The sequence below is a fragment of the Heloderma suspectum genome, chromosome 17 (genome assembly GCF_057233095.1).
Source record: "Heloderma suspectum isolate Gila_16-S chromosome 17, 16-S_ref, whole genome shotgun sequence".
NCBI classification, from domain to species: domain Eukaryota; kingdom Metazoa; phylum Chordata; class Lepidosauria; order Squamata; family Helodermatidae; genus Heloderma; species Heloderma suspectum.
Window position 1 is genome coordinate 21,481,703 of NC_139474.1, and position 13,994 is coordinate 21,495,696.

General features: G+C 48.9%; 1 protein-coding gene across 1 annotated transcript; it reads left to right on the forward strand.

Moving 5' to 3' along the window:
- The first annotated feature begins 5,963 nt into the window (after positions 1 to 5,963).
- SF3B4 (splicing factor 3b subunit 4) lies at positions 5,964 to 11,708 on the forward strand. Its single transcript, XM_084823834.1, has 6 exons — positions 5,964 to 6,022; positions 8,058 to 8,186; positions 8,628 to 9,170; positions 9,630 to 9,821; positions 10,312 to 10,482; positions 11,219 to 11,708. The coding sequence occupies exons 1-6, from the start codon at positions 5,989 to 5,991 to the stop codon at positions 11,401 to 11,403; spliced, it is 1,254 nt and encodes a 417-aa protein (XP_084679960.1). The 5' UTR covers positions 5,964 to 5,988; the 3' UTR covers positions 11,404 to 11,708.
- The last annotated feature ends 2,286 nt before the right edge of the window (positions 11,709 to 13,994 follow it).

Genomic DNA, 13,994 nt, shown 5'->3' on the forward strand with positions numbered 1-13,994 from the left:
AAAAAAGATAAAAGAAATACAACACCATTTTAAAAATTGTTAGTTTTAAAAACGGAGTATTGATAAAAACCGTCGCTGGTTAGTCAAGGAAGTCTTCCTGGAATAGAGCTGTTTTCAAGGAGGTGCCAGAAGCAACGCAGTGTTGGTGTCTGCCTGACCTCCAGGTACAGGGAGTTCCAAAGAAAGGGGGCCACCACACTGAAGGCTCTTCTCTGGGTGGACTCCAATCGGGCCATAAGTCCATGCAGATCCACCAGGAACAACCCTCTAATGACCTCAGTGACTGGGCAGGTTGATAAGGGAGAAGGCACTCCCTTAGGTGTCCTTCTGCCCCCTACAACAGTATTCAGCCCAGTATTGGATTGCAGAGTCTTCCAGAGTCTCTAATGAAACTGCAGTATTAGACTCTCACTCTTCTTTGTAAGAGAACAGAAGCTAAGCTCCTTTCCTTGTTATTCCTTCTTATGACTAATGTTAAGGATTATTTGACATATTAGGCTGAGCAATCCTTCAGAAGCTTTCATATCCATGGTTGAATTGGGCCCAACTGCTGGTGGTCATCCACAAGGCAACAATGAGAGCTTGAGTTTGTAAATTGCTTGAATGGGGATCCCTCAACTCAACAATTCAGATTTAGATTGGAATGTCTTCAAACGTTAGAAAGATTAGAAAAAACGGGATTCTCTGACGCTTTCCCTATAGGCAGATTCTCTGCCAAGGTGAGCAATAAATAAAACAGCCTCAAAGGCCTTTATGGTAGATATGCAGAATGGACAGAAAACGTTGTTGTTGTTTTAACCTGGGATGTGTTTTATAACTGCTGACCAGATTTGTGTGACCAGATCCAGGGTACTCCAATTATTCCCCAGCACTTTCTATGACCCTGTTTTGTAGTCACGTCTGCAGCCCATTAGCAGTGCAGGCTTAAAATATATATGTTTGCGCTAGGGTGGAGAATGGAGGTGCCAAAAGGGGATCCAGTTCCTGGTTTTACTGGCTACTATTAGCTCTGTTTCTTGTTGGATGGTCAGCGTCTTGGTACAGTTCAAGATGGAACAGCATTGATATGGCAAAAATCCTCCGGGCGAGAGCCTAGCTGTGGGTACGGTGTTCCATCAAAAAACTCCCTCCCTCCTCTGCCTATTATTGCACTTATTAAGAAGTGGCATGTAAATGAGAGAGCTTTTTCTGTTACTGCACTGGTTGCAGTAGGGGGAGAAACTAGTTCGCATGTTCCAACTAATTCTTGGTCTCCAGACAGAAATTGCTAGTTTCTGTAGCACAAACTGTTTGGAAACAAAAAACCAGTACTGTTGTGTGTGCGTATGTTGGCCAGCATTCTGCCCATCCACAGCTCCTCTAGAGCACTTAAAACCACCGCTGATGAAATTGGTACTCAAGATGAGGTTTCACTAAGGCCTGTTAAAATGCCACTAGGTACTAGATAATAGGCTACCTGCAAATTCATGAATGATATTGTCAGATGGCGTTAAATGCTGCTTATACATTCAGTATATATCAGTCATTAAGGCTGAATCCTCAGGCACATAAGTTGCCTGGGTATATAAAAAATTGATGCTGCTACCTAGCAATTTAATACGTCTCTTCAACCCCCACCCTATCTCTGTATATCATGTTTGCACAGTATGTTATTATATCTCATCGCTATGTCTTGAGTGCCTACTGTATATATTTTTCTAACAGGTGGAAATCCATAGAGGGAAAGTATTTCCATTTATGCGATATAGTCTTACCAAGATGAGGGTTGATGCTGCTGTTATATATTTGCTGTTAATGGATTTATTTTATTTTATAAGCTTTTGTTCAGAAGACTTAATAGCAAATGGGAAACGAGCGATTTAAGTTAAAAGTTTTATTTTGTTTTAAACCTTGTGAATACAATACACCCAGCCACCTGACTGTGGTTACCACAACTGGAGCACACCAATAATAGACGAGCAGGTGGGCTTGTGATGTTTGCAGACCCATTTGCAGAGCTGCAGTGCATGCTTAATATATAATGCAAGGTCTGTTCCGGTGCGTTTTTCTATGCCTCTTCATTTAGGCCTGGATCACCACCTGCTTCTTACGAAGCGGCCTGAGATAACAGTTTGCCGAAACCAGGCCTCTGCTGCTGAGATGGCCCCCATCTGAACAGACCCCATTCCTTTTCAGCTTTTTAAGGTGAAGATTTCCCCCTCCTGCTCAATTCACCAGATGTTCTGAGTGGATCCATTGTTCGTTTCCTTTAGAACATCTTTATGCACACAACATATTGTGGGGCCGGATTGAATTACAGAGTGGGCAACTTGCCCGGTCTAATTTTCAGCCTGTGACCCCATGGTCGCATCCGACTTTGTGCAGGTTTCCCTGGAAGTAAAGTCCACATGTGTTCAGTGATGTTTACTCCCAGGTAAGTGTGCACAAGATGGGGGCTTTCTACGTGCCTGATCTACTCATGTATTTTTTACACCTCTCTCTTTCTCCTATTCTTTTCTTTGTCTGTCTTTCTCCACCTAAAACACACACACAACCCTAGACACGAAGGAAGGAAGGAAGGAAGGAAGGAAGGAAGGAAGGAAGGAAGGAAAGAAAGAGGTGCCACTTCTTCTGTTAGGCTAAAACATGATTCACTACTCAAAGTACAACTTCTTAAGACTCTCTTTATCAGATGAATTGCTGATGCTGTGTTTTTGTTTTCCTGTTCCCTGCTTTTACATTATACCATTCACACGAGCATAGTACTCATACTAGCTGGAAAAAAAATAAGTTGCATAGTCTCTCTGAAGGTTTCTCCAGAAGAAGAAATTGGGATGGGAGGGTATGATAACTGTGCTGATTTCCACTTTCCTGGTAGCATGAAGCGCATGTGCAACGAAAGTATAAAGGACATTTTCCCCCACGCAGTCTCTGCATATATTTTTATGGCGATGTTTCTATTTAAGGCTCTATTAAAAGTTCAGTATTTCTAAACCTAAACACTCTCAGTGTGAGTCATATGATTTCTGCTTACCCACCCCAAAGGATCGTGCCTTCAAGATGCTATCATCCTGTTGAGAGTAGCATGTCTGAAAAGAAAAAGTTGGGGGGCTCGCAACAACCCACCTGCATGTTGTTGTTCAGTCGTGTCCGACTCTTCGTGACCCCATGGACTGCAGCACGCCAGGCCTTCCTGTCCTGCGCTCTCTCCCGGAGCGTGCTCAAGCCCATATTCATTGCGTCGGTGATGCTATCTAGCCATCTCATCCTCTGCCGTCCCCTTCTCCTTTTGCCTTCGATCTTTCCCAGCATCAGGGTCTTTTCCAGGGAGTTTTCTCTTCGCATTAGGTGGCCAAAATATTTGAGCTTCAGCTTCAGTATCTGTCCTTCCAATGAGCAGTCAGGGTTGATTTCCTTTAGGATTGCCTGATTGGACCTCCTTGCAGTCCAGGGGACTCGTAAGAGTCTTCTCCAGTACCACAGTTCGAAAGCATCAATTCTTCGGCGCTCAGCCTTCCTTATAGTCCAGCTCTCACAGCCATACATTACTACTGGGAAAACCATAGCTTTGATTAGACGGACCTTTGTCGGCAAGCTGATGTCTCTGCTTCTTACTATGCTGTCTAGGTTGGCCATAGCTTTTCTCCCCAGGAGCAAGCGTCTTTTAATTTCATGGCTACAGTCACTGTCTGCAGTGATCTTGGAGCCCAAGAAAATAAAATCTGTCACTGCTTCCACTTCTTCCCCTTGATCCCCCCTCATATCCATTGGGTGCTTTCCCCACCCCTTTTTCGTTTTGCATGATTTGCCCAATCTTCTTCACTGTTATGTAGCTGTGCACAGTGCCTAGTCCCTTAGCTGTGTTACCACCACCACCACCGTCACAATGATTAAAGGGGCTTCAACTTTTTTGGGTCGGTGTGCACATTTGGAATTTTGAAAGTGTACTGTGGGTGCTCTCACAAAATGTCTTCCAAGGGGGTGGGGCTTGCCCGTTCACAAGATGGCTGCCATGGTGGGCATGTTGTTGTTGTTGTTGTTCAGTCGTTCAGTCGTGTCCGACTCTTCGTGACCCCATGGACCATAGCACGCCAGGCCTTTCTGTCCTCCGCTCTCTCCCGGAGTGTGCTCAAGTCCATATTCATTGCGTCGGTGATGCTATCTAGCCATCTCATCCTCTGCCGTCCCCTTCTCCTTTTGCCTTCAGTCTTTCCCAGCATCAGGGTCTTTTCCAGAGAGTTTTCTCTTCGCATTAGGTGGCCAAAATATTGGAGCTTCAGCTTCAGTATCTGTCCTTCCAATGAGCACTCAGGGTTGATTTCCTTTAGGATGGACTGATTTGACCTCCTTGCAGTCCAGGGGGCTCTTTGATAATCTGGCCTGGGTCAAAACGCCCACGGCCAGAAATTTAAATCAAGCCCGTGTCCCCCTACAGATACCCTTGACTGTGCCACAACCTTTCCACAGGGTGGGCTGGGAGATGCTGCGAGTTCTAGTCCAGCACATCTGGGGGGCACCAGGTTGGGGAGGGGTGGGCTAGACAATCGGTGAGATCCGAGTTCAAATCCCCACCCAGACACGAAGCTCATTGGGTGTCCTCAGTACAGCTGTTCTCCCTTGAGCCGAGCCTACCTCACAGGGTGGTTGTGAGTACAAAGGTGTTGGGGAGGAACCCCAGAACCCCTGGGAGGGAAAGAGTAATAGAAAGATGGCACAAATGAAATAATATATTTTAAAATATACTGATCAAGTATAAAATGGTGCCTCGATGGAAGAGGCATCTGATTTTTAACTAAAAATAACAATTCAAGTGCTTCTAAAAACGGTGTGAAGGGGAGTGATGAACAATTCCAGGAATCCGGCGACAGCCCCGATATGTATTCTTTGTTTATTGGTATTGTTCTTTTAGACTTGTTATTGTTATTTCTGTTGTTATTATAATTGGGAGGCGTGTCTCCCCAATCCCAGCCACTGGGGCGAGCCCGCTGGTAGCTGCATGGGGAAAAGCGGGAATGCACTCCGCACATGTTCAGAGGCACTCCCTCCCTCATTTGTTCCAAGCCTAAATTCCCAGAAAAGCTTGTATTTCTCCCATGGCCCCTCGCCTCGCCTCAGCAGAGAAGGGGAGGCTGGGGGTGCGGAGGGGGAGGAACGCGGCCACTCTGCACATGCTCAGAGGCAACGGAAGCTGGGTGCGATGCTACATCATGCCCCTGAATTGAACCTTGCTAGGAAAAGGCTCTCCAATATTAAATTATAATATTTAATATAACATATGAATATTTAATACTATATATTAATTCTTATATGACATTATAATAATTACATTACAATTTTTTTTAAACGTTAAATTTCTCCTCAGGAATTGCGGGGGGGGGAGGAGACACGCTACGCGCGACTGGCTAACGCGCCTGCGCGGCGAAAAGGCGGGAAGATCGTTGGGCGAGAGGGAGGCGGCGTAGAGCGACGCTCGCGCTGATTGGCTGGCGTCGTTTCTTCTTCGTCTCTCCCACGAGCGGCGCCGGTTCTCTCTTCTCCGTGACGCTCCCTGTGCGTAGTTGCACCGGAAGTGACGTAAAACGCAGGGAGCCATTTCGACCCCTTTCTGTAGCAGAAATATGCGTCGATAACACTGTTTTTACATAGTTGGAGAGAGGGTATCCGCTATTACTTCCTGCTTGTATTTCTCCTCGCACACCCTACTTCCGCCCTCTTTCAAAATGGCGACGCTGGTGGGCGTCGGAGATGGTGGCGCGGTTTTGTTGCCCTTGTTCCTTTTCTGCGTTTAGATATCGACGGCTGGCCGCGCTCTGACCGGCCCCTACCTCCCGCCAAAGTGGAGGGAGCCGAGCGTGGGTGCTTTCGTGGCTTGGCGCGCGTTCTTCCGCCCGAGCTCAAGATGGCCGAAGGAGGCCCTGCCGTGCCCTCGCCACACGCAACGTCCGGTTCCGAGCGGAAGTGCGCCGCGGGAGGTCATCGTGGCTGAGGAGGGGGAGTGTCTGGGCCGAAATGGCGGCCGGGCCCATCTCGGAGAGGAACCAAGGTAGCGGAAAGGGCCCCGCGCTTCGGTCTGAGGGGGCCTGTTGTGTGCGGGTGGGGAGGCCGCATGGGCTACAGCCCCCCTCCTGGGGAGGGAGAATTGCGGAGGGGGCCAGTCCTGTTAGGGCCCCCTCCCCGCTTTGGAAATGGGGGCGAAATTAAAGCTGCTTTTTTTGACGGGGGGCGCTGGGTGGCTTCCTTGGATTGGGGGAGGGAGGCAGGGAGGGAGGGAGGGAGGGGGGCGCTTCTCCTGCTCTCCTCGCCCCCCCCCAGCCGAACATGGTCTTTGTTATCACGGATTGCAGGCTGGGTTGGGGCGCCAAATTCCGGCTGCTGCCGCCGCTGTTACCAATCTCGCATATGCTGTTATTTCTGTGGATTACTTATTTATTAGCAATACTTAAATGAACGTATTGGTATAACATAAATATTGAAAATACGTTTAGGGTGCTTTGGGGGAATGCTGGGAGTTGCAGGACTTTTTTCTGCCTAAACGTGCGTAGGATTGCACCCCTAAATATACTATAAAAACACTATTAACATTTTCAGTAATACGTTTAAAATGCAACTTTTAAATCCATTCAAAACTACAGGAATAACACAGAATGTGTATGGTTCTTTACGTTGCTTCGTGGGGAGCACTTTGGAGCAGGACTCTTCCCCAGGAGGCTGCAGTCTAGAATGATTTGGCACAGGATTGTGCTGGCTGGGGGTGATGGAAGTTGTAATTTGATACAGTGTCCCCAGAAGAGTTTCTAGGGCAGCCTATTCCAACCTGCACCCCCCTCCCCGGTGTTGGACTACAGGTCCCATTATTTCCAGCCAGCAAGGCTGTGATAGTTTGGAGTGATAGGAGCTGTAGTCCAATACAACCGGGGCCAACAGATTAGGAAGAATGATGTAGGCATTTTCAGCAGTTTTTGTCTTAAAAACAAAACCATTTATAGAAGCGTATGCAATATATTCTACTTGCAAGCCCCTTTTCTCAACTGCCTGTTATAACCAAACAGTTATTATTAACAACCTTTATAGAGCTCTGTTCTTCTGTCACAGATGTTTAAGGCAGCTAAAGATTAGACCAATACAAATACAGCAACTCCTATGTAAATTAAAAGCTGATCCTTCCACCCTGATAGGCAGTGCTAGGGCAAAATGGTGCCAGTTCTTTGTCACCTTCTTTCCTCCCTCCCTGTGAAGCAACTAGCTTGTTTTGGGAGCTGTTCGGCATGAAAAGGTGGCTTATGATGCTTCCCTCATTTTATCATCTTTAAAAAGTGCTCCGAGGGATTTAAAATCTATCTGGCAAAAGCCATCTGGTGAATGTTGTGGCTGCTTTTTATTTGGCTCAGCTGGGATCCAAACCTTGAATTCTTTGCACTGCACTTCGCATGCGATGAGTTGGTATGAAGGCCTCTGAAATGCACTGCTTTCTCCAGATTACTCAATCCTATTGCCTACCAATGCTAATACAATATGGTTATAGCAACAGTGGTATACCTGGCACTTTATAGAGTAATGTGGCAAAGAGGACAGGTCCTCCTGTCCCAATGGCTTACAACAGTGTTCCCCAACCTGGAGCCCTCCAGATCTGTTAGACTGCATCTCCCATCACTCTCAACCTGCATAGTCAGGGAACTGTGTGAGTTGCAGTCCAGCACATCAGGAGGGCTCCAGGTTGGGGAAGACTAAATTTCAATACTGGAAGGGAAATGACAAAGGGAGGGAAGGGCAGGAGGAAAGGTGACAGATGGGCTGAGGGCAGCAAGGGATGGATGTGAGCAAATTGCTATTGTTTTATTGAGGCTGGGGGGTGCAGACTCTGGGGGAGAGCTCCTTAGCTGCTTTGTGGAAAAGGTACATTTTGAGGAGGAATTTGAAGGAAGAGGCACCATGCAGGTCCTCTGAGAGCAACTTCCAGGCATGATAGTGACAAATGTGTTGGTCTCTCTTTGGAAGAGTTTTTGGAGCTATGCAAGACCTGTGAAGAGTTCTTGCTATCTGTCTATGTAACCAAGGAGGGATTTTTCTGTTTGTTGCAGATGCAACCGTGTACGTTGGAGGTCTGGATGAAAAGGTCAGTGAGCCTCTCCTGTGGGAGCTCTTTCTCCAGGCAGGCCCTGTCGTTAACACCCACATGCCCAAAGACAGAGTCACTGGCCAGCACCAAGGTATGTGATGTCAGCACCGTGACCAGTGAACACAGCCAGCTTATCCCTTTGGGGGGAGCATGCATGTATTGGATTTGTGCCCTTACTTTGGGGCTGATGTGAGGTATGGCTTTTGCTCGTGAGACTGAGGGTCATGCTCAGCCTTGAGGTGAAGTCCAGCTTGTTCTTGTGTATCTGGATTGTGTCTACACGTGTCATTTTCAAGCACTGTTGGCATGCTTGTCAATAATTACCATAGATTCAGGCCTTAAAGAGCTACATGAGTTCTTGTAAATTCATTTGCTTATTTATTTAAGGCATGTTTATACATATATCCTTCATAATATGTATCCCAGAGCAGTTTACAATGCATATTCAAGCTAAAAGAACCATAAGAGATGGAGACAATAGCCTATACCTCACATCCTGTTTTAAGCATCTCTTACGGATGTGTCCTTTCAGGCTATGGATTTGTGGAGTTCCTCAGCGAGGAGGATGCAGACTATGCCATCAAAATCATGAACATGATCAAATTGTACGGGAAGCCGATCCGGGTCAACAAGGCCTCGGCCCACAACAAGAACCTGGATGTGGGCGCCAACATCTTCATCGGCAACCTGGACCCAGAGATTGACGAGAAGCTGCTCTATGATACGTTCAGCGCCTTTGGGGTCATCCTGCAGACCCCCAAGATCATGCGCGACCCCGACACGGGCAACTCCAAGGGTTACGCCTTCATCAACTTTGCCAGCTTTGACGCCTCTGATGCTGCCATCGAGGCCATGAATGGACAGTACCTGTGCAACCGCCCCATCACCGTCTCCTATGCCTTCAAGAAGGACTCCAAGGGCGAGAGGCATGGCTCGGCCGCTGAGCGCCTCCTGGCTGCTCAGAACCCCCTCTCGCAGGCCGACCGGCCTCATCAGCTCTTTGCAGATGCTCCTCCTCCGCCATCCGTGCCAACTCCAGTCGTCACCACCTTGGGGCCAGGGGTCACCCCGCCAGGTATGCAGACACTTTTTCCCTTGTCGGGGTCAGTATTCCAGACTCCTGTGTGTGTTTCTTTCAGTTTGTCCCATCCCTCGGTCCCATGAATTCATTTCTTTTTATGGTTTGAGTTGTAAAGATTTTAGTGCAAGTGTAGCATTTCATGAATGTCCAAAAAGCAGGCTGCTAAATTAAAAATGAATACCATTGATGATCTAGCTAACCCTTAATGTTGCTATGTGCCTTATAGGACTGCCTCAGTTGATAACAGTGGGGCATGATTTTAATTGGTGAGGTTGAGAGTTAAGGGCACACTTGTTCTTTCTGGTTCTGATGTGTTGCTATAAAGGGTGTGTGCGTGTGTAAATATTAAGGGAAGGCCTTTCTTTCTAACCATGAGTGGTAGCTGTTTGTACAATTCTAAGTTGCCTCATGCTTCCTTCAGTATCTTAGCACGTTCTGCTTTTTCCATGACAGGCATCCCACCACCTGGGTCATTTCCCCCGCCAGTGCCGCCGCCAGGAGCCATGCCCCCAGGGATGCCTCCGGCTATGCCACCTCCACCCATGCCGCCAGGTGCTGGTGCCCCAGGGCCCCCTTCTGGAGGTGCTCCTGGAGGGGCGCACCCTCCCCACCCACACCCTTTCCCTCCCGGTGGGATGCATCCAGGTACGTACATTGCCTTGGGCATCTCCTCTCCTCTGCAGAAGATCACTACCCCCTCCATTGCTATGGACCTCAGCCTCCCTCTTAGGGCGCTGTTGCTGAATTTAGCCAGGAGAGCCTGCCTGTGCTCTTAACAGCTGGCCCTGGGCTTTCTCCATTTTCCACATGATGGCTGATGTTGGTGGTCTGAGGAGGAGGAGGAGGAGGAGGCAGGCAGGGAGACCTGAACGCCTGCCTCTGTGGGGGTGTCAGACTGGCCTGGGGTGGACAGGGCATGTTGACTGACTGAATCCAGTGAAGAATTGTAGGTAGGGGGCACAGGAATGCTGCTGGACTAAGGAGATGGGGGTCTAGAGAGTGGTTGAAAGCGTGTGGGTGCTGCCTTCCATGCCACAAACGGCTGTCCCAGACTCTGCAGAAGCTGCCTCTTGCTGGGATTCTGTGAGAGGAAACACATGTGAGCAACTCCTCCTGCTTTGTTTTGCCTCCCCAGGAATGCCTCAAATGCAGGTCCATCACGGCATGCCCGGCATGGGCCCCCATCACCCAGGGCCCCCGGGAGCAGGAGGCCAGCCTCCTCCCCGCCCTCCTCCAGGCATGCCCCACCCCGGGCCGCCACCCATGGGCATGCCTCCCAGGGGACCCCACTTTGGATCACCGATGGGTAAGTGGGGGCGAAGCTTGGGTTGGGATGTTTCGGAATTCTTTCAGTTCGGTGCCATAGCACCAGGGGTGTCTGTGCATGTGGTGTGTGTGTGTGAATATAGTTCTAACAATAAGGTTTCTCCCCTCTCCCAGTCTTGCTACATACTTGGTCATCTCCCGCCCCCGCTTCTGAAGAAGAGCTCCATCTTCCCATTTTTTCTCCAATCACTGCCCATATACAGGGTGCACAAACTCTTGAGAAGTCACGTGGTAGCTATCGGAGAGGTTGCTCAGTTTTGTCACATACATTCATTGAACTTTGCACCACATATAGACCACTGGTTTTAAATATGCTGTAAAACTTCTTACAGTAGTGAAAAAAGACAAGATGCACAACAAGATTTTCACAGGTTTTCCCGCCGGTCTTGTGGACTGAACCGTATCAGATAACCTAATTCCACTGGGTCAGTGCATGTTTGGAAGAAACTGCCTGGTTCATAGCTAGAGATCTAATTCTTGTAAGATGCATTAAAGGAGAGGAATTGTCTGGGATCTTTCCTTCCCCGAAAACAAGGAATTCTCAAGGAGAATTTCCCGGAACTTCCAAAAAAAATGTATATGTGTGTGTGTGTGAATGTGAGGTTTCTTTCTGTCCTTCAACCTGGTTCTTTCAGTGGGGAAGGGCGATTATCTTTCTGCAATTTTAGTTGCTGCTTCTGGATTTTGTCTAATGTTTGTGTGTCTTATTCCTCCAGGTCACCCTGGTCCCATGCCCCCACATGGGATGCGTGGGCCACCTCCATTGATGCCACCCCATGGATACAACGGCCCCCCGCGCCCACCTCCCTATGGGTACCAGCGAATCCCTCTTCCGCCTCGTCCTGCCCAGAGACCCATGGTGCCTCCTCGCGGGCCCATGCGGGGCCCCCTACCCCCATAGACAAGAGAATGTCACAGGCGAGCATAAAAAAGGAACTTCCAACTGTGGATTCCTCCGGTCTATCCCTTTCTGTTTCTTTTTGGACAAACATTCCGGCAAGTCGCGTCTCACTTCCCTGTGTGAAAAACTCTGTCATTTGCTTTGGCACCGTCAAGACCTTGCTCATCTTGATTTTTTTTAGCTCTCCATTGCCTCCCAAGAAGGTGAACAGATTTCAAAACTCATTTTTTTAAAAATACTCCTCTTTGTTAAACCCAACTTAGAAATGCAATTTGCAAATAAAAGTTGGCAAAGATTCTTGGCAGACTTCTCTGGCGGCTTTCTGTAACCATGTTCCTTGTATGGATTCAGTGTCCTCTGTGGATTTCCAGGGGTCCTACCTATGGCCATTCTATAATTATCTCCCATAGCAGCCTTCCCAACCTGGTGCTCTCCAGATGTTGGAGGAGAGTTCAGCCAGCAATGGCAATGCTGGCTGGGAATTATGGGACTTGTAGTCAAATACATCTGGAGGTCGCCAGGTTGGAAAAGACTGTCCCATAAGCCTCGTATTTGTAGTTGAGGGTGGGACTCACCATTTTGGCCTCTAATATCCTTGAAATAAACAATTGCTTGTATTTGGGGCACGTTACATTGAAAATCACTCACCTCTAAAACATGCAAGACAACAGTATACAGCATTGTGAAGATTCCGAAGTTCTCCACTTGAGCCCAAATCCTGTTTTACAGTTGCGCAGATCAAGTAAACCTGCACTGAGCTGTTCAGGGCCTTGAAGACCTGATCCCTGACAATGGGGAATCCCTTTCAGTCTCTGGCTTTCAGACGGGGCCTCTGACTTGTGAGAGCCTGCAAGCCGTTGCCCACGCATTCAGGCCTCTCTGCCCTTTGGGGAAAGGCCCCCTCTTCTGGGGCCAGGTAGGCAGACTCTCTGAACCTTGGAATCAGGGAGGGATGCTTTCCCCCTCAGCCCTAGATGATAGTTGGGCTTCATGATGAGGGGTGGGCTCTGTTTGAGCTCCATGTGTGCGTGTGTCTCCCCCGATCCCACCAAGCTACTTCAAAAGCAAGATTCCAGAGAAGAGGAGACAGGACTTGGCTACAACAGGAAACATGGGCTTCTCATCCCCTCCCCTCTGTAGTGCCTTCTTTCCCCCCTACCTGATGGCCCAAAAGCCAGTGCTCTGGCCGCTGCTGCAGAGACAATCCCCTCTGCTCATTTGGTTCCATGGTTCCCCCTGCCTGAAATGGTCCAGGAGCCGTTCCAAGTTCTGGGCAAATGCTGCTGTCCTTGCCTGGGGTGGACCAAGAGTGAACGCTGCCGCCACAGCTTCCCTCCCAAACCCCAGATGAGTGACCAGCCTTGCTGAGGTGGAGAAAGGCAGCATCCTCAAGGGGGGGGGGGGAGTACAGAACGAAAAGCCCCAGTTCTCTTGAAGGCTTCCTGTGAAAGCATGAGGCGGAAGGATGCAAGGATCTATAATAGGTGGTGTTTTAAGGCTTCCACCCATTGGAGAAGGGAAAGTGCTGGCCTAGCCCCTCTGTGTCGTGGTGACTGTTTCAGCTTGTCTAGGGGTCAGTTGCCTGTCCCACTCCCTCTGTGAGGGACTCCCCCCCCCCCCGCATCTCCTGCCAGAGCAGGACTTCATAACTCAGGACCAGGAGCCTGAGGTTTCTAATGGCAATGACCCTGAAGAGAAGTTGGGTCCTGTTCCTGGGCCTTAACACATGGGGGCCCCCATGTTGGATCCCACACTTTTTCCTCGCGATCCCTATGAGGCATTGTGGCCCTCTGGCTCAGGAGTGGGCCTCCTCCAGTGAGCAGGGAGGTCCTAAGGAGCATTCCCCAACCAGCTCCTCAGTCAACAGACCCTTGCCATCTCGCAGGGGCCAGTGACTGTGGGAAAGAGCACAAAACCAGTTGGAGTTCCCAGGAGGACCCTCCTAGCCTGGCTATAGAACCCTGCCAGCCGCTCTCAGCCAGTGTTGGGGTAACTTGTCAGAACTCTAGCTGCAGGATTGCTCTCTGTAGTCCTGAAAAAAAATCCATATTTCTCTCCCAGCCATGAAGACTCCAAAGCAGCTTGACAATGTTTAATGCCCCCCCAATAAAGTACCAACATTCACTTTAAAAGAGAGAAAAGCAGATAGTGAATTTAAAAGGGAGAAGAACAGCTTTAAGAATAGCCATGCTGGATGAGACCAAAGGCCTCTAGCTCAGCATTCTGTTCCTACAGCCAGCCAGATGCCTCTGGGCAACCCACAACAGCACCCTCCTGTTCCCAAGCAACTGGCATATGGAGACATACTGTCTCTGGAACTGGAGGGAATATATCATGAACCTTTTCCTCCAAGAATTTGTCCAATCTCCATTTAAAGCTGTCCAAGTTGGTGGCCATCTCTGCATCTTGTGGTTGCGAGTCCCACAGTTCAACTATGTGCTGTGTGAAGAAGTTCCTTTGATCTGTCCCGAGTCTCCCACCATTCAGCTTCATGGGATGGCCCTGTTGGGTTTTAGCATCGGGGAGAGGGAGGCAGTTCTTATATGTACCAAAGGTATGCCAAAGCCACGCCAAAGCCACATGGTTTTCAC

Coding starts and splice junctions, on each gene's coding strand:
- SF3B4 (XM_084823834.1), top strand. CDS start 5,989: ATGGCGGCCGGGCCCATCTCGGAGAGGAACCAAG. Junction 6,023..8,057: donor CATCTCGGAGAGGAACCAAG/GTAGCGGAAAGG, acceptor TGTTTGTTGCAG/ATGCAACCGTGTACGTTGGA. Junction 8,187..8,627: donor AGTCACTGGCCAGCACCAAG/GTATGTGATGTC, acceptor GTGTCCTTTCAG/GCTATGGATTTGTGGAGTTC.